The 26,533-nt window shown below is 40.6% G+C and overlaps 2 protein-coding genes across 8 annotated transcripts; both read left to right on the top strand.

Annotated features, from left to right (window-relative positions):
- The first annotated feature begins 204 nt into the window (after positions 1-204).
- On the top strand, positions 205-22,331 carry ppfibp1b (PPFIA binding protein 1b). 7 transcript variants are annotated; one of them, XM_046394083.1, is made up of 28 exons: positions 205-425; positions 5,922-6,003; positions 7,321-7,526; positions 8,473-8,562; positions 8,681-8,794; positions 9,347-9,475; positions 10,250-10,342; positions 10,920-11,012; positions 11,731-11,848; positions 12,029-12,073; positions 13,173-13,234; positions 13,319-13,403; positions 14,034-14,173; positions 14,590-14,687; positions 15,445-15,502; positions 15,925-16,087; positions 16,528-16,560; positions 17,186-17,327; positions 17,506-17,637; positions 17,866-18,016; positions 18,152-18,263; positions 18,376-18,464; positions 18,803-18,925; positions 19,017-19,142; positions 19,230-19,418; positions 19,650-19,814; positions 20,478-20,543; positions 20,661-22,331. In XM_046394083.1, exons 2-28 carry the CDS (start codon positions 5,940-5,942, stop codon positions 20,742-20,744), a joined length of 2,970 nt encoding a protein of 989 aa, XP_046250039.1. In that variant the 5' UTR covers positions 205-425; positions 5,922-5,939; the 3' UTR covers positions 20,745-22,331. The 7 variants fall into 7 exon arrangements, with proteins under 7 accessions (XP_046250039.1, XP_046250042.1, XP_046250041.1 ...); XM_046394086.1 differs by lacking the exon at positions 10,920-11,012 and having other exon boundaries at positions 206-425; XM_046394085.1 differs by lacking the exon at positions 12,029-12,073 and having other exon boundaries at positions 206-425.
- Positions 22,332-22,900: 569 nt separating this feature from the next.
- On the top strand, positions 22,901-26,224 carry endouc (endonuclease, polyU-specific C). The gene is made up of 8 exons (XM_046395242.1): positions 22,901-23,055; positions 23,292-23,345; positions 23,440-23,539; positions 23,614-23,725; positions 23,813-23,934; positions 25,177-25,289; positions 25,444-25,594; positions 25,673-26,224. Exons 1-8 carry the CDS (start codon positions 23,045-23,047, stop codon positions 25,946-25,948), a joined length of 939 nt encoding a protein of 312 aa, XP_046251198.1. The 5' UTR covers positions 22,901-23,044; the 3' UTR covers positions 25,949-26,224.
- Positions 26,225-26,533: the final 309 nt, after the last annotated feature.

Here is a 26,533-nt window from a genome sequence, read left to right as displayed (position 1 = left end):
CGGCCTATTTTGTCTTAACCGCGTTAAAGCTTTGGTGAAGGCTGCCCCTGCTAATTTTATACAGATAAATATATAATCACCTTTTTTCAAGAAATGTCATCTTCCATTAAGGGCGAGTTTATCCAGGAAGAAACTCACATCTCTAATTGTCCCATGCTACAGTGAATGCGTCAGGACTCCCATCATATAAAATGTTCCTGCTCCTATCTGCCAATCCAGACGGCAGCAGGGCGGGATTTTCCAGCCATGACGTCCCAAGTTTTCCAGCAATCTTGTCACTTCGACATCATGGCGTAGCAATGTGGATGGTTGGGTCAGTACTGGTGGGCACGGAGAAGTTCAGAAACCAAGCTCTGTGGAGTTTTTGTAAATATTAGAGGGGGCAAACTAACGGATATCCCGACATCTCTTCGAGCAGAGTTTCGGTAAGCGAATCCGTCGATGTTTTGGGCTGTGATTTATTATTTCTACTAAGTTTAGTTTAGGAGCTGCTAATGTTTAGTCGAAACAAACGACTGTTGTAGCTCGCGCAGATGAATGTGGACGATCAACTGTTAACGGTCGCGTTGTAGTTTTTCTTTTCCACGATTAATTTATATCAGCACTTCACAAAGTGTCCTGGGGTAGCTCCAAGCGCTTAAGGGGCATCCCGTAACTTAGTTCAGTGGCACTTTTATTTCACTTGTTGAACATTAGCCCGGTAAGAAAACGCCGAGCGCAAGTGTTCTTGTAAGTAGTTTCACTGAATGCAACCAGCGTTTCGTGTCAGAGGAGGCAACGCTTCTGTTTTACACAAAGAATAAATCCTGAAACGATAGGGTTTCATAGGACAACACTGTCTAGCGCTAGCGGAGGTACATTTCTTGTGTGTCTTGATAACGTCAGCGTAACCTTAGTTTATGACTTTGCCAGAGCTCCAGACTCCAGCCAAACAATGTGCTAAGTTACGTTCAGTGCCCGAGGGCACCTTTAACCTGCATTTTCTCTGGTTTGACGTTGTCTTGAAGTGGTGCAGACTGGTGAGATTTTCTTGGTAGCGAATGTGTTGGTGTATTCCGAGATGAACTGACCTAAACTGTAAACTGAGCGAGGTTGTCCAAAGTTTGTTTTTGAAAAGCTAAGAAATTTGATCTGCTGTTGTACTGCCCTCCAGTCGACCTCTTAAAACTGAAAGTCATTTTTCTTAAATGGTCTCTAAAACAGCAGAATCGTGTGAAAACGAGATAGGCTACCAGGTTCTCTCAAGCTAACCCTGCTTCAGTAGTCACTATTCTGTATTATTTAATGGTTTTGAGCTTCTGTTAATCCTACCTCTGGTGTGTGGAAAACCCTATGATGCTGTGTTGTGTCAAACTGAAGACTGGAAGTTTTACGTGTCTCTTTGGGATTTAACTCGGAGGTTTTCCTTCAAAATGTAAATCTTTGTTCACACTTAAGGGAAACCCCAGGACTCCTCATTTCACCTTCTTCCAGTCTTTGCTGCAGCAAAACATGTGAGGAATTTATGTTGAAAGAAAACAAAAAAGTATCATGCTATCATGCACAACTATAACAAGCAGTTGTTATTGTGTGAACAATTGTATGTAAACCTCCAGCTGTTGAGATTTACATAACCTAACACTGTGTAACGTGTGTACTATTCAGTGTTGCATTGCTTTTTGCATAAAGATGAATAACTTCCAAGTCAGGCTGTAGTACAAGCGTTGCAGTTGTGAGTAATAGGAAAAGAATGTGTGGTGCTGTCCAACATAAATGAATTCTTGAAGATTTTATCACATCACAGCTCTTTATTTCAAAATCTTACTTTCTATCTGTTGTGTGTACGCTTCATCACACGTTGTCTGGACACCTTGTTCTTATTTTTATTTCCAACCACTCTACAAATAAAGGGAAAACTCAGCTTTGCATTTGTATCTTGTATTCATATAGGCCTTGTTGTTTGGTGGTGTAAAATTAGTGATGATGTATTCTGCCTACTCACACAGGTTGGAAATAGCTGCAGTTATTCCAGAGCAGCGCCCTGCAAGCGGCTGGTGAATGCCCTCTCGGCGTCTACACCCAGTGAATCAGTCTGCTTAGTGCACCACTTAATTTCATGCACCCTTAAACTTGGAGACAATAACATTATCCCTGTCACAAGACCAGATCAAGTCAGAGCATACAATTTGCTAATAATATAACTGTTTTGAGCAGTGTGTGTGTGTGTAGACACACAGCATATTGTTAGTGCCTAAGCATTTTTAAGGTTTGCAGTGCTGAATAGAGCATTCACAGTTTGAGGTAAAACAAGATTAAGTATGCAAGCCTTAAGGTTTTCTCATGGAAACATTGTGCGAAGGTAAAGACTGAGTCAAGGCCTGCATGACCCAGAATATGGAAAGTGTCATTATGTGGCGAGACTTGGATCTGTCCCCTCATGTCCGCAGAAATCAACACAGATTTTTTTTATTTACTTGGATAAAAAAGAACAAGGAGCAGGACTATAAATTCCTCACTCTTCTTGCCTTTTTTTCACCACCAGTGCAACTCATCCCTACACAAGCTGCTAAAGCCAGTTGGATGGCTGCTGTAAACACCCCCCCCCCTTCAGAGACAAGTGGCCCTGGGGGTAGCTTCTATTTTGTTTTCTATTTCCTGTGAGTGCATGAGCATTTTTAACTGAGTGTATGAGCATTTTTAACGGGTCATTCAGGACTGTGGAATTACAAGATTGTCCCTTTTTTTTGATCCCAGGAATGCTTCAGTTCTCTGCAGAATGAGCAATGTGGATAGGTTGTGATGCTTCTCCTGCCTGGAGGGACCAGAGTTGAAGGATTTGAAAAGCTATTATAGTGGTCCACTCTCCCCCTTGTATTCATTATTCTGTGCATGTCTTCATGAATTATATGGCTGTTTTCACCATAGGGCAAGATTGCTCTTTGAATTTTTTTCTTTTGGTTTTGTTTTGGCTTTTTGGGTCTAAAAAGAGTCTGCAGGCAGGTGTTACTGCAAATGCCATGTGTACTGTAGCGTTGCAGGGTTTTTTTGTGTCTTTTTCTCTCTCTGCCTCTCAGTCAAAACACCCCCTCCCACCCCCATTACCATGAACAATAGTCTTCAGTGTTTCTTATGGTTGATGTAAGTGGTGCTTATAGGAGGGAAGACAGTGAGACTTTGTTTTTGAGAGAGATGCTTGCTTATTGGGATTTTTGAGATGTCTCCTTTGATAGTGGTCTTACACATATAGAAATTATACATAATAGCCAATACAGGTACAGATATATTCTCCATTAGGGGTTGGCAGTCTGACGATCTTATTCCGAGATTGATCTTGAAGGCATCCAGTCCACTTTTCTGGCAAATCGTGGAGAAACTCATTATCAAGCAGATTCATGCTACGTGAACATTATACATTAATACATCACCAAAGGAAGAGCCTCGTGAAGTAACTAGTCCTAGCAGCAAAGTGATCCAGTTGGCTTCACATCACTCTGCTGGTATGTTCATGTAGTGCTGATCTGCGAGTAAATGAGGTTCTGTGTAGTTTGCTAACAGAAGTAGAGGACCTTAAATATCAGAGATTTGCCTGAAAAATAATTTGTGAATCCAGTTACATTACCCACCACCATTACCACACCAAGACAACATATTCAAAGTTCCACTGTCTGCTGTTAGACAACCCTCCTGTGTAAACACATGGCTAACAAGCCATGGAGGTATCCCCGGACTTGAGGACAGAGTGCACTTCTCTGTAATTAGGCATTCTTTGTGCTGAGATCTTTCTGTCCACTGAATCCAGGATGGGCCTTTACACTTGTTAAGCATTGACTGACACATGGACAGGTAACAGGGCAGCGTGTCTGGTCTTGGCAGGGTGTGTTTGAAGTGTGTTTGCCGAAAGCCATGTGTTAACCTTACCCATATTTGTCTTTCTGCTGTGAGAGAAAAGTTGACTCAGGGTTTTGTGGGGGATGCCCTGCAGGTCTTCATTCCAGTTTGAGTCATCATGAGCCAGACTCCATTTGTGTTATCTGCTTGTGAAAACTGGGTTTCTGCTCTGTATGTTTTGTCGGTGTTATGAGTTGATTATGCTCTGGCCCATTTCCTTTGTCAAGGGATCCTCCACAGCCTGGAATATATATATATATATACATATATATACATATATATTTGTCTCAATAGTGAAGCTCTTCCCTGAATCTGTTGAGTCTGTTCCATTATATTTTCTTCTTTTTAGCAGACTATTTTTGAAGAAGAGTTTATTCAGAAATACAGAGTCCTGATTGTCTTGTTTGCTTACCTGTATTTCTGACCGATGAGATGTTGGTTAAGGGTTTACTGATGGTATAGGGTCCTAACACCATTGCTACCTTTTCAGTTGGCATAATATTTTCAGGTTTGACAACTGAAAATTAAATGTCATCCTTGTGCTTTCCTCCTGAATCCAAGTATGAAAACATTTAATAAAGCTTGGTAAATTTGAAATAACTACTTTTTTAAAAAAAATGTCATGGTCTGTCTGCTTGTTCCATTTGTTAATAGTGGCAAGTTCGACTCTTTTAACTGAATCGGATCGTTCACTCTTGAACAGTAAATTGAATGAAACTTTTTTTGAGTTGTTTCATTCATTTCACCACACAGCTTGAGAAAGAAGGTATTGCATGAAAATGAATGAATCGCTCACTGAGAGGACTCATTACTCCCGAGTAATATAAAAGATTAGCTCATATTGAACGAGTCGTTCGACACATCTCTACCATTTGTACGAGAAATGGGACAAGCAGTTACTGCAGGCTGTCTGAGAGGAGCATTTTTCCCCACATTCAGATTTTATTGTTGGAAACCACTCAGCAGTTTACAGCCAAGCTGACTGATGGCATGCTGGTTCCTCTCCTCTTGGCCTACTGTGTATTGTGATGATTTTCATGTTTTAGGGCATGCTTATTTTACACATAATGGAAAATGTGACCGCAGGAATGCTGAAATAACAGTGGTAGCCTGTGGGTGGTTTTCATAAAGTTTGAAAGCGGTGCTATGTCCCAGTGCTGGGCACTCCCAGGATGTGAGAAAGCTGATTAAAGGAAGAGGTGTGTATGCAGATGGGTGCATGTGCATGCATGAATGTACAGCAGAGCCTTTTGATTAAAATCCAAAAATAAAGGGTCTGTTGTGCTGCATGGGCAGATGTCCAACACTGGGGCACTAAAATGTGTCTTCACTGCACTCCACACAGACTGTCCAGTGTCCCGTTGGCATGAAAATCATTGTACCCATATTTTAGGGAAATGGCCTGAATGATATCTTGAAATGCATTTTTCATTATTATTCTGACAAAATTAAGATCTCTGCAGCATAGGACTCAAGAGGGTATGATGGATCATCTAAACTGCCACAGACCCCTCGCTATCATGTAACTGTTTGGATACCCTGCATTGCTTAAATATCGCTCAGCTTGTTCGCTTCTCAACAGTCAAACTGATCTCTCAAACATGCTATTTTACAAGCCGCTGTCCTTTTTTAGGCATACAAGGCTGTTGAGGATGTACTGCAGTTACAGCCTAATTCCTGGGTGGGAACCCTTTGTAATCACATGTTTAACATCAACGTTACAGCACTTTTTAGCCTAGAAAGCTGAACACCACTGTAACTGGTTTGCTCGATTTGTCCTCTTCTTTCTACGCTGTTGACATTCACAGCTCAAGCACACAGATCAGCCACTACAGTGATTTGTTGCATCCTAGACTAAACTGTGATTATCAGTGCATCACCCTGCTGGGTTAGTAGTCACAATAGTCGTGGATATTTTCATTTTAAGCTCCTTTCTGTTCTGTCAGACTCTTTGTTTTTGTTTTTTTGTGTCACTGCTTGGCATATGATGCAAAAAGTGAAACAAGTTTTGAAAGGTGGCTTTTTACATGGTTTCATTTCATTGCTTTCTCCAGATTAAACAGTGACTGAAGATGATGTCTGATGCCAGCGACATGTTGGCAGCTGCCCTGGAGCAGATGGACGGCATTATAGCAGGTAAAGTTCCCCAGCAGTATTAAAGGTCTAATGTGTAGGATTCAGGGGGATCTAGTGGTATTCCCTGAAACTAAGAATTGCTCTGTTTTTGTTACCTTAGAATGAGCCTCTTCTATCTCCAAAGGGAAAGATTCTCTTTCAGTCCTCCATGTTGCCCCGTCATGTTTCTACAGTAGTCCAGAATGGCCAAAAGACACACACTCTAGAGAGGGCCTTTTGTGTTTATGGCAGCTGCCGTAGAGGATGGTGATGTCTGGGGTATTCAGAGGGTTGCAATCAATTGATTGATCATTCGTCATGAAGAAGATAAAGAGTGAACATTGTTTTCTCAGTTTAAGTATTATTTAAACAGTTCTAGCTGCGTATTACTGTTATTATTAGGTAGTACACTGTTGTTCAAAATCCCTCACCATCCACCTCCATTTATAGCCATCACGTACTTTCTTAACATAAAACAAAGTCTCTGAATTATTGCCTCTGCAAGCAGATTACTAGAGCCTCTTGTAGCTAATACTGACATAGTTGTTTGTTGCAAGGATGGTCATCTGGTTTCAACTTGCACTGCATTATTTTATCATGACTTTATGTTCAATTCATGTATTTAAGCAGTTGTGTTATGTCAGTCCTTTTTTTTCTGTTGTGTCAAAGCAGAAAGCAACAAAGGTCTTCCAGGCTGAGTCAACACCAATGTAGTTGTCTCTGTTGTCTTGTTATGGTTTGCTGCAGAGTTGGCATTTCAGGTAGATGTCACGTGATGCCTCGATGTTTCTCAGAGCAGGTTTAGCATTTAATCTGTGCTCATTCAGGCTGTGTGGCTTGTAGCCGTGTTCTCTAGTGTTTCAATGTTTTTAATTTTATTTAAATACCAACTTGCTTTGTGCATCAAGGGACCATCTGAAATCATTTCCCTGTACTGTAGAGTTGGAAAGGGCTTCAGAAACAGTGCATATGGCTCAGGAAGATTAGATATGAAACCAGTGCCATTAATGACTGTTTCCAAATAATGTGAGTGGAATTACTCATTTTAGGTCAGCCTATAATGACAGACTGTCAGTGCATAACTACAATTTACTTAAAAGGGGTTTTAAGTCTTGCCCCCTGTATGGCAGAGTGAATTGCTTCTATGTGAACTTTAATCACTGTGAGATTCTGAGCCAGAAATGTCCCTCTTGGTCTTTCCTCTGTGCTATGAAGAGCAGTAATTTTAGTGAGTAAAATTCATCTAATTACTTAGTGAAGTATGCAATGATACATCTTTATCTTTCTTGGATCTTAAAGTTCTGTGTTTCTCTATCCCGCTGTGCATCTTTACCTCAGGTTCCAAAGTTCTGGACTACTCCAATGGACTGTTTGATTGCCAGTCTCCCACCTCTCCGTTCATGGGCAACCTGAGGGCACTTCACCTTTTGGAAGACCTGAGGAGCGTCCTGGAATTGATGGACACAGAGGAAAGGGAGAGTCTACGCTGCCAGATCCCCGACTCCACAGCTGACAGTCTGGTTGAGTGGCTCCATGGGCACCTGGTAAGAGCCTTACATTTCCGACATACTGCATGAGCCTGTAAGATGTATGTAATAGAGACGCTAAATAGATTAGGTAATGTAACTGGCACGTGCATAGAGCTTTCAGTATTGCTTAAGAGCAAAAATGTGTTTTTCAATGCAATAGCTGGAGCTGAAGATCATAAAATTCAGCCGCATTGACCTTATCTGTGTCTTCATCAGAATAGTGTAGCCACAGATCAGATTCACTGGCAATATCACATAACTGGTTTATCTAGACATACGAGATGCTTATTGCTACACTTGTGTTGCCTTTTTTTTACTGCATAATGGTGACATATGTGTGTAACCATGGTAGAGGTTTTGTCTGACAGTTGGGCAGATTGTGCTGCAAACAGACTTTAGGACATCTGGTTTGCTTCTGCTTGTGCTCACTCTGTGTGCTGCATTAAAAGTCTAGATGCAGTCAAGCATCAGCAAATAGTCCCATGTGCAAGTAGGCGACCAACTTGTTTGCTAAGCAGAAACATTACTGTTCTCTGCTGAGTTCCCTGGGAATGCACGATGAAATGCTGGTGTTGTCAGTGTCGCAGCCAGTGTGCTTTAAGAAACATGCTGACATCTTGGGAACCAGAGTGGTGTTTGGGAGACTGATGGGCTGTAGGCCAGAGAAATGCCAGAGCTTTTGTGTAATGCTGTAACTCACTTTGTGTACAGCAGTCTGAATGTGAGCCTTCTTCTCTGCCATGTAAGGTTTTGTTTGTGCAGGGTAAAGCAGTGTAGTCACACGTCGGTGTGAAAAATTTCATCTGAAATCATTTTTAGGTACTGAAACCTTCAAAGTTAAGATCAGCAGAATTAATTATCTTACCTGCACCACCTTATCATGTCTGTAATTTAAATAGGTCAAAGATCAGTTGTTCTTAAGGCTCTTTTGTCTGATCCATATTGTATTCTTTTCCTGCAGTCCAATGGGCACATCTCTCTGAGTGGGGGTGACCACTACCAGGAAAGACTTTCCCGGATAGAGAGTGATAAGGAGTCTCTGGTTCTTCAGGTATCCATCCAGTGCAATGCTTAAAGAATTTTTACAAAGACTCAGCTCTCCAATATATATTTTTTAGTTAGAAATAAAATGTATTTTTAAATAAGGTGTGGTTTTTGATTCTGCGCAGGTGTCTGTGCTGACAGACCAGGTGGAGGCTCAGGGGGAGAAGATCCGAGACCTTGACTTGTGTTTGGACGAGCACAGGGAGAAGCTGAACGCTACTGAGGAGATGCTGCAGCAGGTTGGTGTGTGTGTGTGTGTGTGTGTATGTGAGAGAGAGTGATATGAATTATTACTGAGAACAAACGTTTACGTGTTTACGCACAAGATCAAGAGCCACCTGAGCCAAGTGTTTGGTGCAGCAGGGCTTTCTCCTTGTGCTTGGTGTTGGCTATCTCCAAGATTTCAAAATCTGCCTTTAGCACAAAGCACTGAACCTTCACGCTTTTGTAAATATATGATATGTCTGTGATTCGTTTTGAATTTGTAGCTTCTTTGTAATTCCATCGGAAGCAGCTTTATCAGTCAAGCATGTGAACACATATCACACATGAATAGATGTGTAAAAACAGTGAAGACAGCATGTGTGTTGCTGTAAATTATCCTCTGGAATCATGTCAGTATACTAACTAACTAATTAACTGTCATTTTGTAAGAACTATGCTTATTTTATTTTATTAAATTCATTTTATGAATCTGGAGAGACATGGGTGTAAACTGCAACTTGGCTCTTATGTGGGGGCATGCATTCATAAGTCCATCATTTTGTAAAAGGCTGTATTTGTCGTTTTAGGAGCTTCTCTGCAGAACTGCACTGGAGACCCAGAAGCTAGAACTGATCTCTGAAGTGTCCAACCTAAAGCTGAAACTGAGTAACATGGAGAAGGACAGACTTGATTTTGACAGATTTAGGGACAGTGAGGTATGTTCGCTAATTCACAGGACAGCAGTTGCTCTTGTTTCTGCCTGTTGCCTCTCTCCCCTCAGTGTACACACACACACACTTGCCCAAACAAACCCTCATTCATGTTGTCTGACACCTGTGTGGGAGAGGGACGTGTTATTTTATTGTCAGTTGCAAAGCAGCTGTGTGTTGTTAAGAAAAAGGTCAGATAAAGGTCCTAGCAACTCAAGCAAACAACACTGTACTATCCATTGGAAATATGCCTGCTGTGTTTGGTGCAAATATAAATAAAAAGCCTGACCTTGAGGAGCGAAATGCTTTTGTTTTGACCTTATTTGAATTTTTTCTCAGGTCAAAGCCTTTGCAAACATTAAGCTGTCTGCTTCCAGTTGAACCATGTGAAATACTTTTTTCAAATGCATCATTGTTGTAGCAGAGCAGCCGTCTCTTCCACCCCACTGGAACAAAAAAGCTGCTGTCCGTGTTCTGCCTCACTGCACACAAATCACTTCTCTTCTTTGAGCAGCTTCCTCTCGTTTTTATCACTGCTACTTTAAAGCCTTTACTCTCCAAGGATTTCAGTCCCTTCAAATGTATCTAGTTTCTTTTCTAGTGTGTTTATACAGTGCTGTGCTGACTTAAATCAGATTTGAGTGGTTAACGGAATATAAAACTAAAATTCATACCAAAGAAGAAATAAATTATTAAAATATATTAAATTCTGAACAGTATTTTAAGAGTTTGCTTGTTCTTTCACTGCCATTCTGTGATGCGTACTCTCTGTAATTTCAGGATTTGATTCTTGAGATTAATGAACTGCGGTACAGACTGACAGAGCTGGAGAACGAAAAACTACAATACGAAAAGAAACTGAAATCCACAAAGGTGAGTTACAGGGGGATGTTTTCACTCGCAGTATATGCAACTATTCATGACAATTTTTTTTCCCCAGACTATTAATCCGTATTCCGGAGCTGTCCCCTCCAGCTAAACCCACCATTTATTTTGTAGGGAATTCCTCTGGCTGTCAAAAGAGTTCAAGTGTTTTGGCTAATTTATTACTTAAACATTTTACAAGAGCATGTCACCTTCTTTCAGGTTAAGCTATCCTCCTGTTTCTATAAACAGCTCCCGGTATGATTTATTTAATTCATCAGCTCAATTCAGAATCATTTGTGTGTCTGCCTGACCATGAGGATACTTGTTTTCATTGGACATGAAGGTGCTTGATGATCTGTGTCTGAAGGAGGAATTGCATTTTTGCAATTGCTGCCCATAGAGGGTAAAACTGCTCTTAAACTTTAGACATTTTTCATCAGCTGTGTCCATTTTTTAATGTGCTTTATAATTGAAATGTCTTGGTTTTAATCTTGGGTATTCTACCTGCTTGACTTTTTTTTATCTTTTACTTCTTGCATCTCTATTCTGTTCTGTCTTCCTTGATTTGTCTCTCTACTGCTAGTCGCTAATGGCCAAGCTTTCTAGCCTGAAAATCAAAATGGGCCAGATGCAGTATGAGAAACAGAGGAAGGAGCACAAACTCCAGGCTATGAAGGTTGGCTTTTCTCAGGATGACTGGTTTGCTTGCTGTATGATTATGGTTTTTGACCTCTCCCTTTGGCTCCTCTTCTGTTTTTATTTTTGAGGGAAAAAAAATCATTAAATTTGGTTTGCAAGTTTTTGTTTTTGGTTTTTTTTTTGTTGTTCATTAATTTATTTAGGGAAAATGGTGCTACTTTACAAACAATGAAATCATGTAATGTACGGATTTGTGTAGAGCAGTGCAAACACAAAAAGTTAAATGTAGTCACTTTTTTTAAGTCTGCACCAGTTTCTCAAACCACAGGTATGCTTTAATTTGGGGTTTTTGTCAAGAGTTGGCAAGTTGTGTTTTTTCTGTGTCTTTCTTTATCCGTCTTTACACTTGTCCCACTGATTTCCTGTTTTTAAAGAGCATCTCAATTAAAACCTCTTCACAAATTTAATTTGTCTGTCTCCATGCTCAATTCCTATTCTGGCCACTCAAACATGTATTGTTTTGTACAACGGGTTATTTATATTTGTTATTACCTCAGCCCTCCCAGACATCAGTGCTCACCACCCACCTCTCACATGTTACCCTTCAGAGCAGGTGTGGCCTGGCTGCCTGCCTGTATGCCACGTCAGCATCTGTGAACCTTTGTGTTGTGGTTTGTTTGTAGTGTGGAACTTGGAAGGGGGGAGGTAGTGTCTGTGTGGAGGAAGTATCCTCAATGTTGTCCTCTGTTGGACAGGAGGAGCTTGCCATACTGAGGAGGCAGCTGGAGGGCAAAGATGGGGAGATGAGGAGACTACAGGATGAGACAGGCTTCAAAGCCATGGCCTCGAGCAGTGCAGATCCCACAGAGAGAGGTGGGAAAGCCATTCGAATCACAAGCCTAACCGAAGATGAGCATGCACAATGTTTAAACTGATGTTTTTTTTGTGATTATAGTATCATCTTTGTATGATTAGCAAAGCAGGCTTATTTTTACAGGAAGTCAGAATCTGCAACGAGCCGGCTTCTGTTTCATCATTTTTTGTCCTGTTCAGTTTCTCATCCAGATGAAACTCTTAGAAAGAGGCTGAAAGAAAAACGTAAGGGGGGTTTTTATGCTTGTGTTTATTATTTCACTGCACCCATCTCAACCCATGTTTGCATGAACGAGAATGAGCCATCTGAACTCTGCTTGTTCATTATAACCCATTGGAGTCCTAATACCCAACCACAGAGCACCACATCACCAATCTGTTGTCAGCCTTCTTATGGACTTTAGACTGAACAAAACCAAGATTGTCCAAAAGCTGTGCACTTATGTTTTAAATGTCCGACAGCAGCACCAAGGAATGTCTGCTTTGTGTTTTCAGCAGGAATGAGGAATGAATTGTTTTGTTTGTCATAACCATTCAGGCTGCTCACTCATCCTCCCTCCTCATGTCCTCCAGCAGTATTCACCTCCTGTACCCTTCCAGTATCTCTCCTCAAACTCCTCTAAACCTCCCACTGCTCCCACCGACAACTGGCGTGTGCCTTGCTAACCTGTAATGGCGCTGTCATGTTGCGTGTCATGTGACTGCGTTGTGAGTGCTGTCGTCATGTCTGTGCCTTCCCTCCTCAGTGGTCTTTCATTTTACGTAGAACAATTTCATTTTTCATTCAGGCTCAGACTCCCTCATCATGACTGCACATACAGTGCTGTAGTTCAGGTCACTAGAATTGTATATGAATCCTTGAGCAAGACTTCTTTAAAATGTTGAATTGTTAGATATTTCACATTTTCAAACAAGTGACAAGTGTGTTTTACTTTCTTTTTGGAGATTACATTGATTTATTTTGAATTACTTTGAGGCCTGTCAACAAAAAGGCTTGAATAGCACAAGATCCCTAAAACTGCTAATATTGAGGGTTTGTCTGTTCACCTTGTAACACAGTGTGTGTTCTGAAAAGTGAAGATGATCTACGGAAGTGAAACATGTGAAACACCTGCTCACACAAGGATATGGTTTAAATTTAAAGGACTGTTAAAAGGCAAATACTGTGGCTGTGATGTTAACTGGACAGTCACTATGATGGTCTGTAAAGTTGCGGCCTGATTGTATTAAATCCTCCAGTTGCACCCTGTGTGTTCAGGCTTATTAACCATCCCCTCATGAACACTGCAGTTCTTTGTCTGTAATCATTTTCTTTCCTCGCTAGATGTGGAAGTGCAAAGAATGAAAAAGGCAGTTGAATCATTGATGGCAGCCAATGAAGAGAAGGTACTTAATAAGTTGTAATGATATCACACTCAGTGATATAGATCATTGTCTCCCTTTGGTTTTAACTGTCCTTTTCCTTTGCAGGATCGTAAGATTGAGGAACTGAAGCAGTCATTGCTGCGGTACAAGAAGGTTCAAGACATGGTGATGTCAGTGCAAGGGAAAAAAGGTCAGACATCTCCTCTGTTAGATGTAGATGAGTAATATTAATGCAGTGTCAGAGATACAGAAGTACTGTGATTTAGCCATTTAACTCCATCTGATGTATACTTTACATTACTGCAAGCTATTTTATTATTTAATGCAGGCAGTCAGTGGCTTTGTCTCAGTACAATATGGGACTGCAGAGATAATCCACCACAGGGAGTAATTAGCTCCATTTTTCTTCAGTCTATATGGTTGAGAGCAGGAGCTTCTTTGAAAACTGCACAAAGGATGTGCTTACATTTCAAACTTTTTTCCCCTTTTTCTTTGTTTTTTTTTTTGTTTTTTTTTTGATGGGTTTTTTTGTATTGCCTTGAGCTTGCTGTTTACAGATGCATTTATTTATACAACTTTGTTCGTCAACTTTCTGCAATAGTTTCATTTGACTTTAATTTATTCCATCTTCTAAGTCCTGTCTAGAGGCATTAGATGTAAGTTGTTTTGTCAGATAAACTCTTTCTCTTCAGACTCTTCAGATTTTTAATATGGGCTGATAAATGCCAAATAAACCAGCATCTCACATATATGTGTCAAATTATGTGTTGTTTTATTTTTAAAAAATGTGTTTATTACTCTTATTCATTGTCTTCTACAGAGAAAACCAAAGAAAACGAACATGTTGAGAGTCAAGGTGACAGAGCCGTCGCATTATTGTCAGTCAACTCTGAGCCCCCGGAGTCGGAAAATCAAGACGTGAGAGATGTTGAACAACAGAGAAGGAAGAGCCCCGATGAGGTTTGTGTAGCAAAATGTGATGTGGGGTCACAAATACAAACATCCAAATATTAATCGAACAGTGACTACCTGGGGAACATTATTAGAAAAGTAAATACAACATTAAAAAATGTTTACCTTTTTCCTCCAAGCTGCTCAGATCTCATTAAGCTTTGAATTGCTCAGTAAAACACTAATAGCTCACATAAATTTCACACTTGCAAACTGAGTGTTGAAGGGCCCGACATCCAATTAATTGAATAACATCTTGTGTCACTTTTCTAAGTTCAAGAATTAGGCCGCCGTGTTCTCCTGGCCCCAGGAGAATATGGAAGTTAATGTTTTAAGACAGTGCATGCTTGGGTTTTTAGACAGCGTTCTTTCAGTTTATTGTTTTTTATCTTTTTTTTTTTTTTCTCGTTCTTCTCTGTGCTCAGTTGGAGGGTGTCAGTGGACGGAGTGAAGAGCCTTCACCCACACCCAGCCCTTCAGATCCAGAACTAGTGTCAGAGTGCGCACCAACAGATTTAGAAAGGTAAAATATGAAGAGACTCACTCTTTCACATATATTAGCTCACTGCAATGTCAGTACAGTTTGACTAATGAAGTGGGTTTTTTTTTTTTGTTTTTGTTTTTTAAAGCGGATACTGTCTTTTTTTGCTTTTTGTGCCGCTACTCATTTCCATGCATGAATATAAATAAATGAAACATCCAGAAAATGTTGCTGGTTTTGCTGAACGTTTATGTAGCTGATGTGTATGTTGTGACGACATGTTCACACATTCATTTAACTGAGACAAGTAACATGTACATGTGATGTTGTGTCACATGTTCAGCGTATCTCTCACATGGTTTCCTGTCACACTTCATTGATACCATGAATACATCAGTGTAAGGCGTAATAGTGTGCTCTTCTGCAACAAACAGTCACACTACAGTAGAGGGTTGCACTCTCTTGATATAATGTAACAAACAGGTACAACTTTTTACTGTATTGTTTGAAATGGATAATTAAATGCAGTGACAAATTGGTGTTTATTTACTAGTGCGGCTGAGAGCGGAACAGTAATACAGGATGAATGACTGCAGCAGACGGACAAAGCAGATGCTTGCTGACACAAAGTGTGAGGAAGTGTCTCAGCAGACTCCTTTACGTTACACATGAAAAGAATGTGTGTAACATGAGTTCGTATCCCATAGCCCCTTGCTGTTTATTCTCTTAACCACCATAGACAAGCTCTCTACTTCCATAACCCTGTCATGAGTGAAATGTGCATTGGTTGTCATTTCAGCCAAGATGCCACGAAGACTGGCAGTCAGGACCAGCTGGATAGGAGTAATAATGAAAAGGTAAAAGTTAAACATTTTGTGGTGAGGGAAACATGTTTAATTGGGGGGTAAATAAGTTTTAATAAACTTTGTCAAAAACATTAATGCATGCAATACATCCTCAAACTTGTTTATATTTAACAAATACAAGTAGTCTTTCAGTTTCACCATAAGGTCTTTATTACAAATTTTACCAATTCTCTCACTCACTCACTCTCTCTTCTTGTCTTTGCTTCATTCAGTTTGCCTCAGAAGTGTGTAAAATACACCGTAGTATTTGTAATGTTTATAGCCTTAATATTTTTGTTTTTGAGTCAAAGTCAAGGCAAATATTAAGCTACAAGTTTAGCACACTATACCTGACCAGTACTTATATGGCAGTATGTTATGAAGGTTGGAGTGATGTTTTTTTATTTATTTATTTTTTTTTTTTTTTATCTCAGAATACAATTGAAGGGACTGGCAAGATCACTGAAAAGCCACCCATCAGTCCCTCTGCCACCATGGAGGACGACAGCTTTGGGTCGAGAAAGGCTCGTTCATCTTTTGGAAAGGGTTTCTTCAAGATCCGTGGGGGCAAGAAGACATCCAGTACGCCGAACCTTGGTAAGAGCAAACCACATGATTTAGTAGCTACATGAGGGCAAGTCTGTGAGGTGACTCGGTCTGTCTCTTGATGTTGTTTCAGCTTTAAGGTAGCTGTGAAGTTTACTGGCTGTTTACTAGAGAGTGAAATTTTTCCTGGAGGTTTTTCTTCCACCACGGAACACTTTTTATTTTCCCAAGCCACACCCATGGAATATGCTATATGGACCAAGACCATAATTTACAACCCACACAAACTGTGGCCCAAATTCAATTATGGAAATCCGTTTGTGTGCCACTGTATGCCTTTCGTTCTGTCTGTGTGCTTTTTTTTGTGTGTGTCTGTGTTTGTTCCACCTCTCCAATCCTGTTGTTATTTCAATCATAATTTCTGCCCTTTGTGTTTTTTATTTTTCTGTTGGACCATGTCGTGTGTTGTGTGTGCTTTGTAACACATGAAGACCGCAGCCGGAGTGCAAGTGCGCCTATGCTAGGTACAGTATAGACCACAGGTCAACGTAGGATTGCAGTAGTTCTCCAAAGAAAACAAAGGAAACTACTGATTATCTCCCATATCATTGTGCATCTTTGCCTTTTCTAAGCTCATCCATAAAGCTGACATCATATCATGTCTCAGTAGCTGCCGTGCTTAAACCGCCACACCCTTGTCACTACCCACTATTGTCCAACATACAGCCAGTCTTTTGTGTATGTTGATTTGCCTGCGTGCCTGCATGTATTTGTTTATACTCTGTTTCTTTTAAACCCTTCCCCCAGGACAGAAATCTGTGTCGAGATCCATATTATCAGCAAAAATGATTTATTTGGATCTTGATGGCCTCCCACTAAAAATCTAAAACACCTTTCTTTTTATCTAATGCAACAAGACTACTTTGTTCCTCGGTCACACGTCAGCGGTGTGTAATGCATGCTTATTAGAGATGGTATTGATTTTTAATGCACACTGCTGTGACGTCCCAGTGTGTCTAGAAGATGTCGTGTCTCTCTGAGTGTTTTCTGGGTCTCTACTCTGGCCCTGTGCAGCAGCATTGTCTTCGCCCATCTGCCGCACTGTTGCTTACGATACTGACGATCTTCTGTGGGCATTCGTTTGTACAGCTGAAACGGAGCGACAGGGCACTGACCATTTGGATCTGGCTGGGCTACCACAGAGGTCGTCTAACAGCGACAGCACCCACACACTCCCTACAACCCCAGAGAGCAAGAAGAAATCCAAAGGAATAAAGAAACTCTTTGGGAAGTGAGTAGAAATTGACACAAGAATCTTTAGCTCTTGATTTTAATTATTGTATAATAAGTCACTCTTTAAGTAATTAAAAAAAGTTTTATGATTATAAATGTTTACATTAAACACTTTCAGATTCAGCTAACAACTATTTTGTATGATTATGAGGATGTTTTTTGATAATTTTTTTAAGGCTGAAAAGGAGTCAGTCCACCACATTTAACCTGGATGACAACCTGCCAGAGGGTGAGTTCAAGAGGGGTGGAGTGCGAGCCACGGCGGGACCCAGACTGGGTTGGTCTCGTGACTTCCAGAGAGTCAACAAGTAAGTCTGTGCTTTTAGCCTGAAAAATGATACTCACAATGTGGTCTCTTTGTTTTGAATCTCTGGTGATTGAAGTGATGATTTTTGTCAAAGCAGACTTTGTTGGGATAACAAAGCCATCACAAATACCTGTACTATACTCACGATTTCAACATGTATGTATTTATTTCTTTTTATAGCACTACAATGGTATGCCTGTTGAAAGTCTTGACTTTTCTTATTTCCCAGTGATGTTGATGCGCCCTTTGCACGGTGGTCAAAGGATCAGGTGTGTGATTGGCTGCAGGAGCAGGGACTTGGTCTTTATGTAAACATGGCTCGCGTATGGATCTCCTCTGGTCAGACACTTTTACAGGCCTCACAGCTGGACCTGGAGAGGGTGAGACGAAGCAGAAGAATTTTATAGGTTTAACAAAGCCAGCAGACAGGCGAAGCATTTTTGTTGTTGAACTTAATACATAGTACTTCAGGGGTGTTGTGTGTAATCCTTGCATGTCTTCTTGTGGATGTTTAGGAGTTGGGCATCAAACACCCGCTGCACAGAAAGAAGCTGCAGCTGGCTCTGCAGGCCCTCGGCTCAGAGGAGGAGGATAATAAGGGAAAGTTGGACTACAACTGGGTGACAAGTGAGTGACAGCTGCCAGTCCAGGACATGAACCAAGTTGACCAATTTTTACTTTGAGTTCTACTTGACTGTCACCCTGACTTCCATCTTATGATGCTTCCCTTGCCTCCCAGGATGGCTGGATGACATTGGTCTGCCTCAGTATAAGACCCAGTTTGATGAGGGGAGGGTGGACGGTCGCATGCTGCACTACATGACAGTGGTGAGTGTAGGCGAGACACAGGCACACCCTCCACAGACCCTGCAGATAATTAGGTCTGACGATTCCAGTGCCATCTCACATCAGGATCACTGCATAGAAAGGCCAGTGGAGATGTCCTGGTCTCACCCTCCACATTTGGGGCAGTGCTGAAACCACACTACAGTGTTTGCCCTTTTTTAATGTGATTAATTTACAAAGGCTTCTTTGCCTGGGAATCTTAAGTTTTGCCACTTAAGTCTGTTATTTATTTTTCATAATTTATACTTAATCTTCAGTTGAATTTTGCTTTGTCTTTTGACTGTTACATTAAGTGTCTGATGCCTCACTTTGTCCCGCAGGATGACCTGCTGTCTCTGAAAGTGGGGAGTGTCCTGCATCACCTCAGTATCAAGAGAGCCATTCAAGTGCTCCGACTGAACAGCTATGAGCCCAACTGCTTGCGTCGTAGGCCATCTGATGAGGTGCATTCACCTGGGAAATGATTTGACTGTTTTACTTTTTGACATACTCGTTTTATAATGCGCGTCCTCTTTTTGTCCTTTGTGCCCACAGAACAATATTTCTCCTGCAGAGATTTCCCAGTGGACCAACCATCGTGTGATGGAGTGGCTGCGGTCTGTGGACCTTGCCGAATACGCTCCCAACCTGAGAGGCAGCGGTGTGCACGGAGGCCTGATGGTGAGATGGTCCAGTGTTCAGTCGTCCTGAGGAACAGAGATTCTATCCTGAAAGTATCCACTCCTAAAATATCTCTTCTCTCTTCAGGTTCTGGAGCCACGGTTCAACGTGGAGACCATGGCTTTGCTGCTGAACATCCCCCCCAACAAGACGCTGCTGCGCCGCCACCTTGCTACGCATTTCAACCTGCTCATTGGCTCAGAGGCCCAGCAGCTCAAACAGGAGTGTCTCGAAAACCCAGACTACACTTTACTTACTGCCACCACTAAGGTCAAGGTAAGGCATGACTTCTTGTACTTGTAGAGTGCTGCTAAAAAGACTACATCAAGAATTAGCCACAAATGAATGGACTAAAATGCAGCTTTGCAGGATTTTTGATTAGTAGACCCTTACAAGTTTATTTATTACACTGCAATGGTGTCATCACAAAAACTTGGTCTTATGTCACCAAGATTAAAGATTAAGATGATATACTGGATTTCTTTCTCTCCTCTGCGTTCGAACCAGCCAAGGAAACTGTCATTTAGTAGCTTTGGCAGTCTGAGGAAGAAGAAGCAGGAGGAGAGTGAGGAGTACGTGTGTCCGATGGACGTGGAGATGCCAAAGGGACGAAGCTTTCAAAAAGGCTTCGAGCTCCAAATCTACGAAGACGACCTGGACAGGCTAGAACAGGTGAGCTTGTACTTCAGAGGGTTTATTGAATGATGATTTTTGTCACTGAAAAACCTGAACAATTAAGTATCTGATTGCATGCGCCTACACCCTAATTACTAAAGAGTTTGGACCCTGTGTGCTTTTTGGCACATACTCAATTGTAAGTCCTACAAAGCCAATATATTCAGTGTTTTACCTCATCAACCACATAGATTTTTGTAAAGAAATGCTTATTCTGATCGGGATGCCACCCACATGTTTCAACCAAGTTGGGACAGGGGCAACAGAAGGAAAGTTGTTTGGAACATTCCACACGCAAGCAGGTTCATGGGTAACGGGGGATAGTATCATGATTGGGTAAGTGATTAGTGCACTTGGCAAGTGCATAAAGGATATTAAAACACAGGCTCTGGAAATCTTTGTAAAACGTTTCTCCACTAAGGTCATTAAGAAAAAGGCATGAGGGTCCTGCATCACCTCAGTAAAAACATAATTAACTTTATATGAAAAAACAGTCTCAATGTTAATGCAGTTTGGTCTTATTTTTTTAATTATGTGCGTTGTCACCAGTGTTGCTTGGATAGTTACTGTTTTTCTTTATAAGATAATCACTCAGAAGTTTCTATGTTCTGGTGTGGGTTCTCAGTAAGTTGAGTTTGAAAACTGCTACTTGTTTCTCAGATGGAGGACTCTGAGGGGACTGTGAGGCAGATCGGGGCTTTCTCTGAGGGGATTCAAAATCTGACGGTAAGAATCCAAAGGTTGAACAGGACACATTGCATGCAATGTTCCGATGACACTATGTGTCAGGAGCTTTTGGTCACAAAGTTAATATTTCTTTATTGTGCCTTTTTTTTTTACCAGAGCATGCTGAAAGATGATGAATTCTTCAAAGAGATTTCAAATTCACCAAACCCCAGTGTAACAGACGAGGACTCCAATGCATGAGCCTCCTGGCACCATGAGCACCTGGTCCTGCTGTGAATAAAACTCTGTGCCAACCCTCTCCACTCACACACAGACTTATCTCAACAAACCCAATGCTCCCACATTTCTTCTTAGTGTTACATTCAAAGATGAGCCAAAAGTATTATAGTGTCTTTCTTATTTCAGTTTCAAATAATGCTGAAAGTCCAATATTGCTAATTAGAACTTTGCTGTCTCCATTACTGTCACCTGATAACAGAAGGAACATTTAGGGCAACACCACTGCTCCCCTGCCAGCTGGTTTCTGGAGATATTTTGTACTCAGTTGTGTACTGGCATCTTTGGCATAAAGTGTCAACCAGCAGAAAAAGACATCGAAAATATGCCAGTATAGATTTTAATATATGTCTTTTAAATTCCCTTCTGACTGTAGAAATATTAAAAAAAAAAAAAAGATGGGCTTCATTCAGAAGTGATAAGCTGAGAAGATTGTCCCATTTTTAGAAGTTAGTGTAAAGTGATTACTCAGAAACAGCTGCTATGTTTTCTACAGAACTAAACTTTGCTAATTAAGTGGAAATTGTCTTATATTTTATCCTGCGCTGAGCATTTTACTGGTTTTCACTCAAAAGTAATATTTGTCTTGCATTTGCACCAGTACATATCATACAGTAAAAATCCTAATGAATATCATTGCATGGTATTGACATTCAGCACATTAAGTTCATTATTGCTCATTATTTTATTTTTTACTATAAATTGATTTTTAATGGAACCATGTTTGCTGGGTTATTTTTGGAAAAGCGTTTTGGCATATACAGATTTGTGACATAATATCAGGTTTTCTCAAAATAATGTTGTGAGGCAACCTGAAGCAACCCTCAACCATACCTGAGAAGTTAGGCTGTTTGTTTTTGTTTGTTTGTTTTTGTTTTATGTTTATCAATTCCTAAGATCAATAAAGTAATTTAAACCACTTTGGATTTTCCTCAAATAGACACAGTTAAGTCTAATACAAACTGGGGACAGGAGAGACAATGTGAAAGTTCCCGATTTCGCAGCTGAATGATAAAATGAAAAAATGTGACTTGAAAACATGGCCTTTTTAACATTCTGTATAATTGTGAATTATTTACTACGGATAGAGGCAATAAAATAAAGCCATTTTATCAATTGCAGTCCTCTGTATTCACAATAGTTTGATCCTGTGGACTGATTGGAGAAATCTGCACTGAGCATCCTGCAAGACAAGCATGTGTAAGAGGTGAGGGATTACAGACACGGCTACAATGTAATAAAGATGTTGAAGCTACATCAGACAGATTACATTTTCAAGCACTCAGACTTCAGTACCAATGTCTGAAACAGGTGTGATGGTCACAAAAGCTTGAAAAAATTATGGATAGGACCCTCTAAACGGAGACTTCTGAAAAACTCTGATACCACTTGTTACATCACATGTCAACTTTGAGATGGGAAACGAGAAGATCCTGCTATTGGTTTGACTATTGTGTATTTTGTACTTCATACATTTTCCACGTAATTGTTCACTTTTTGATCAGCTATAAAGAAAAAAACACAAGTGGGAATAAAAAACATTTAAGTCTGTCTCAAGTTATTATATATGTGATCAGATGAATGTTGAAGTGATCTTTCTGCACAGTTTCAGTCACTGCATGTGGTAGATATAGTATAGTAGTATGATAGGTATAATTGGGTAAATGTAATTGCGAGGTGGGATGACTATCACATCACATTTATCACATCGACAATAACACTAATTGGTAGTGCTAGAGTTTTACATTAAAGGTTTTACACTACAGTGTGGCCCTCCACCAACTTCTCTATTCTCTCTAAATAGCAAGCAAATGTGAAAAATAGTTAGACTTCAACTAACTTGTAAACAGATGAATAGATAACTTCATGAAATGTGGTAATGAACTAATTTGGATGCATACCTTTTCTACTTAAGGTTTAAAACTAACAAATCCTCCCTCCTCAGGACTTGTGTTTTATATTTACAAACCAATAAACGAATCACAAAATAATTCACTGAAATATATTTGGGGAATTGTGATCACCGCGCAACAGTCGGCCAATAGCATGAACTTAACGAGAACGCGCCCTCTGGTGGCCGGGAAGACGTGCTGACGTTTGGCCTGAGTTGAGTTGAATGAGAACCAGATTTGCGCATGCGCACTTAGCAGACACAACACATCCAGGTTGCTCGGTGCGGGTGGAGACTGGACCTGAAGTGCTACGGACAAGTGTGTACTGTACTGTAGTTCGAGCTGAAGGGCTGAAAGCTTGCAAGAAGTATCATGGCTGCAAGGTACGTGTTTTGTTTTTGGTTTTTTGTTTTTTTTTTCCCCAGCTAAACACTAATCATAAAAGTAATGTTATCCCTGTTCAATCTGGGATCCATTCTTGTAGTTTATACCTGTCTCCTAAAACTGAACACCAAGTACAATTTTTTTTCTTGATATTAGACCTCAGACTAGATTATGTCTTTGTTCTTCTTTTCCTTTAGTGTTTGATGTATTTATATAAAGTGTGTGTGTTGTGCAGGCTCTGTGGAGTCCTTGTCCTTCTCACGTTGCTCAGTGGATTGAATGCATCAAGGTACAGTAGCCAGCAAGAACATTTCTCGTGAGTTTTTGTGTTTGCCAGTATTTGTCAGTTTTCTCTGTTTCTTCTGCCTGACTTCGTGTAACAGACCAGCTGTAAACCAAGAACTGTCCAATATTTTCAATGAGCTGTGGAGCTTGGATGTGAATCGCTTGACTCCTGGGATAGACTACACAATCTCTGTTCAGGTACAGAGTGTACCCTGACTCAGATACTTGTCCTCTGTTTTTACGAAAACTCATTCTGTATTTGAACTGTCCAGGGCAGAGCCAGTTTTGTAAACCAGGGCACCCATGTGGTACGGGATCATGCCTCACAGCCTCTGTTCTCCAACGTTAATGAGGACAAACTGAAGAACACAACGTCCTTCTCCCGTAAGCGTCTCTGCAACAGACACACACGGTTTCCCCTCCTTCTCTAAAAATCCAGCTTATTTTCCATCCGCACTTCTGTGTCTGCAGGATTCATCAGACTGTTGGATAACTATGAGCGGTCCGTAGGTGTGGCCGAACGAGTCACAACAGAGGAGCTGACAGAGATTAATCTCTTCCTGGATGCCGTCTTAGAGACAGAAGTCATGAAGGTACATGAAGACATTTTTCAACCAGTTACAGACTGGCCTAACAAGCCACATAACGCTTGTGTTACTAATTCATAGTGCTCGGCACCTCAGTTCTTACACCTGTTTGTTTCCAGTCTGAGTGTCTCAAGCTTTGCAGAGGAAGAAGATCATTTATATAACACATATTACAAGTTGTTTTGTTCTCCACTGACTGCTTCCATTTGTGGATTTGAGTTTGCAGCTGAACTCCAGAGGGAGTTTCATATATTTCTGCCTCACTGCAGCCCTGAACACGTGATTTCATGATGTTAGAGAGACAACAAGAACATCTGTAACATCTGTGTGCAGCTATGGAATGCAGCGTTGGCCTCAGCGGTCTCCCCAGGGAGGATCAGTGGAAAATGGACATGCAGTACTTGTTGTATTTGGAAGAAGTAGATGTTAGACGGACCACATGACTGTGGCTGACATTAGAACTGAAGTGCTTCTTCTCCAGAGGACAATTACACATTTTAGTATTTGTTAATGAAGCTTGTTAAAAGATGGGGAGGCTTCAAAAACACTAAATTTTTATTTATTTTTTTTTCATTTTTAATGTTTTTTTCCTGCTGATCCAGGGGGGAATTGAACCAGCAACCCCCTGGTCATAAGCTGCTTCTCCAACCTATAGGCCACAGCTGATAATCTGATAATCAGTCAGTCAATCGACTGTGCATAGTGCAGATATAATCAAAGGGAGAATAAATGCAGACAAAGCGGAACAACTGTTTCAAAACAATGCATACACAGTTAAACTAGTAACATTTAAAAAAGGAAATTAAGGAAAAGAAAAGAAAAAATAGACATACGGTAAAGATAAAAATATAGATTTAAAGTAAAGTAACTGGGAGTAATTTAAGCACTATATATACAAGAGTGGTATCTAAATGTTGTTTCAATATACCATATAAGTGTTTTCTCAGTGAGGGTGAGTAAATGTGTGTTTCTCTACATTTCTGATACTTTTGTAACAGTAAATTGGCACTGGTATAATAATCTAGTCTAATTAAAACATAACTCTTTTCCTTGTCATTAAACAATGTGAAGTTTAAAAGTGTATTATAAAGTAAAACTTGAATTTGGATTATTTTTGTGTCTGAGTGTCGGTGCAACAGAGCTGAGCTGTCTTGTCCCAGTCGTTTGATTTATTCTAATTACGAGAACACCTCGAACCAGAGTCAGCTTAGCATCGACGTGAACGTCATAAATGTGATTTCTCCACAGCGGGCTCATCGGTACCTGGTGAGCAAAGGGAAGTCCAACTCTAATCTGAGACTGTTTAAGAGTCAACTGCACTTGATCTGGTTCCACCTCTACCACCGACAGAGAAACACAGGGTGAGATACTGAAACATCCTGCCAGCAGATGTCATTAGATCAGTGTGTACAAAAGGCAAGCAAGGAATTTATTGCTTTTACGTAAAAGATTACGTGATCGTTTTGAAGTAATATTTTATTTTCTGTGGTATTTCTAAATGAAAACACTCACCAGCCTGGACTCCAGCGGATTTGAGCATGTCTTTGTTGGAGAAACTAAATCTGGATCAGAAATCATTGGTTTTCACAACTGGCTCCAGTTCTACCTGCAAGAAAAAGGCCTGCACTTGGACTACAAAGGATACAAGGCCAGGGACCACGACTTAGTACGTATTAAAGTTCATCAGATAAAATAGAAGCATTTCTTTCATATCTGACTTTGTCCCACGTGTTTCTGTCCACAGCCTGATCAAGACGACCACGTTCTGAACCTCCAGTTCAGCTGGCACGGTTTGGTGAAGCCCGTTGGCAGCGCCTTCATTGGGACCAGCCCTGAGTTTGAGATGGCACTCTTCACCATCGTCTTCCTCTTGAACACAGAGAGGAGCACCACAGTGCTGGTCAACATCGACCAGTGTCAGATGGAGCTGGTGGTCATCAGGCATGGACGCTCCCTCGGGACGGCGTACCCCAAACTGCTCAGCAGCAACAGCAGACATCTTAGGCAGCAGTCGCACTGACGTGGAGGATCCTCAGATACAAAGTGATACTCACGTCCTTACAGTGCAGGACACAGACGTGTACATGTCTGTGATTCTATTAGGATGACTGTAAACCTGATTTAGCAATCGATGCTTCTTAAAGTCAAATAAGTGATGCATTTATGTCCTCAACAAATTTAAAATGACTTTCATGTAACCTTTGTATTACATTTATATTACTTCTTTAAAGAAAAGTTGTGAGTATATGGAAGTGCTTCAGTGAAAGTGTCAATAAAAACAATGAAGTACTCACTACATTATATCATTATACGTAGTTTTTTAATGCTTTTAAATTTCTAAAGTACCAGTGCTGAAAACTGCTTTTTCTTTGTCACGAAGTAGCTCAGCGAAAACTGTTGACAACGAGGTCTGTGGACTAGTCAGAGCTGAGCTGCATTTGTGTCTTTTGACAAAAGTCCAATTCCAGTCACAAGGTGCAAGTGATTCATTTCAATGAATGTCAGCCTCTCTGCAAACTTTTCACTTTTTAACCTGTGTGAATTTTGTTTTTCATAGTTTGGTTTTATATACTTGTATGAGTTTTTATATCTATTTCTCTCTCTG

Source organism: Scatophagus argus, chromosome 7 (genome assembly GCF_020382885.2).
Source record: "Scatophagus argus isolate fScaArg1 chromosome 7, fScaArg1.pri, whole genome shotgun sequence".
NCBI classification, from domain to species: Eukaryota; Metazoa; Chordata; class Actinopteri; family Scatophagidae; genus Scatophagus; species Scatophagus argus.
Note: the sequence above shows the minus strand (reverse complement) of the source record. Positions and strands in the feature narration are given on the sequence as shown.

What these genes read in the sequence shown, in the direction of transcription:
- ppfibp1b (XM_046394083.1), top strand. Translation starts at nt 5,940, where the DNA reads ATGATGTCTGATGCCAGCGACATGTTGGCAGCTGCCCTGGAGCAGATG. An exon ending in GATGGACGGCATTATAGCAG is followed by an intron (nt 6,004 to 7,320) that starts GTAAAGTTCCCC and finishes TCTTTACCTCAG; the next exon opens with GTTCCAAAGTTCTGGACTAC. An exon ending in GCACCAACAGATTTAGAAAG is followed by an intron (nt 14,688 to 15,444) that starts GTAAAATATGAA and finishes TTGTCATTTCAG; the next exon opens with CCAAGATGCCACGAAGACTG.
- endouc (XM_046395242.1), top strand. An exon ending in AGTGGATTGAATGCATCAAG is followed by an intron (nt 23,346 to 23,439) that starts GTACAGTAGCCA and finishes TTCGTGTAACAG; the next exon opens with ACCAGCTGTAAACCAAGAAC. An exon ending in CACCGACAGAGAAACACAGG is followed by an intron (nt 25,290 to 25,443) that starts GTGAGATACTGA and finishes AACACTCACCAG; the next exon opens with CCTGGACTCCAGCGGATTTG.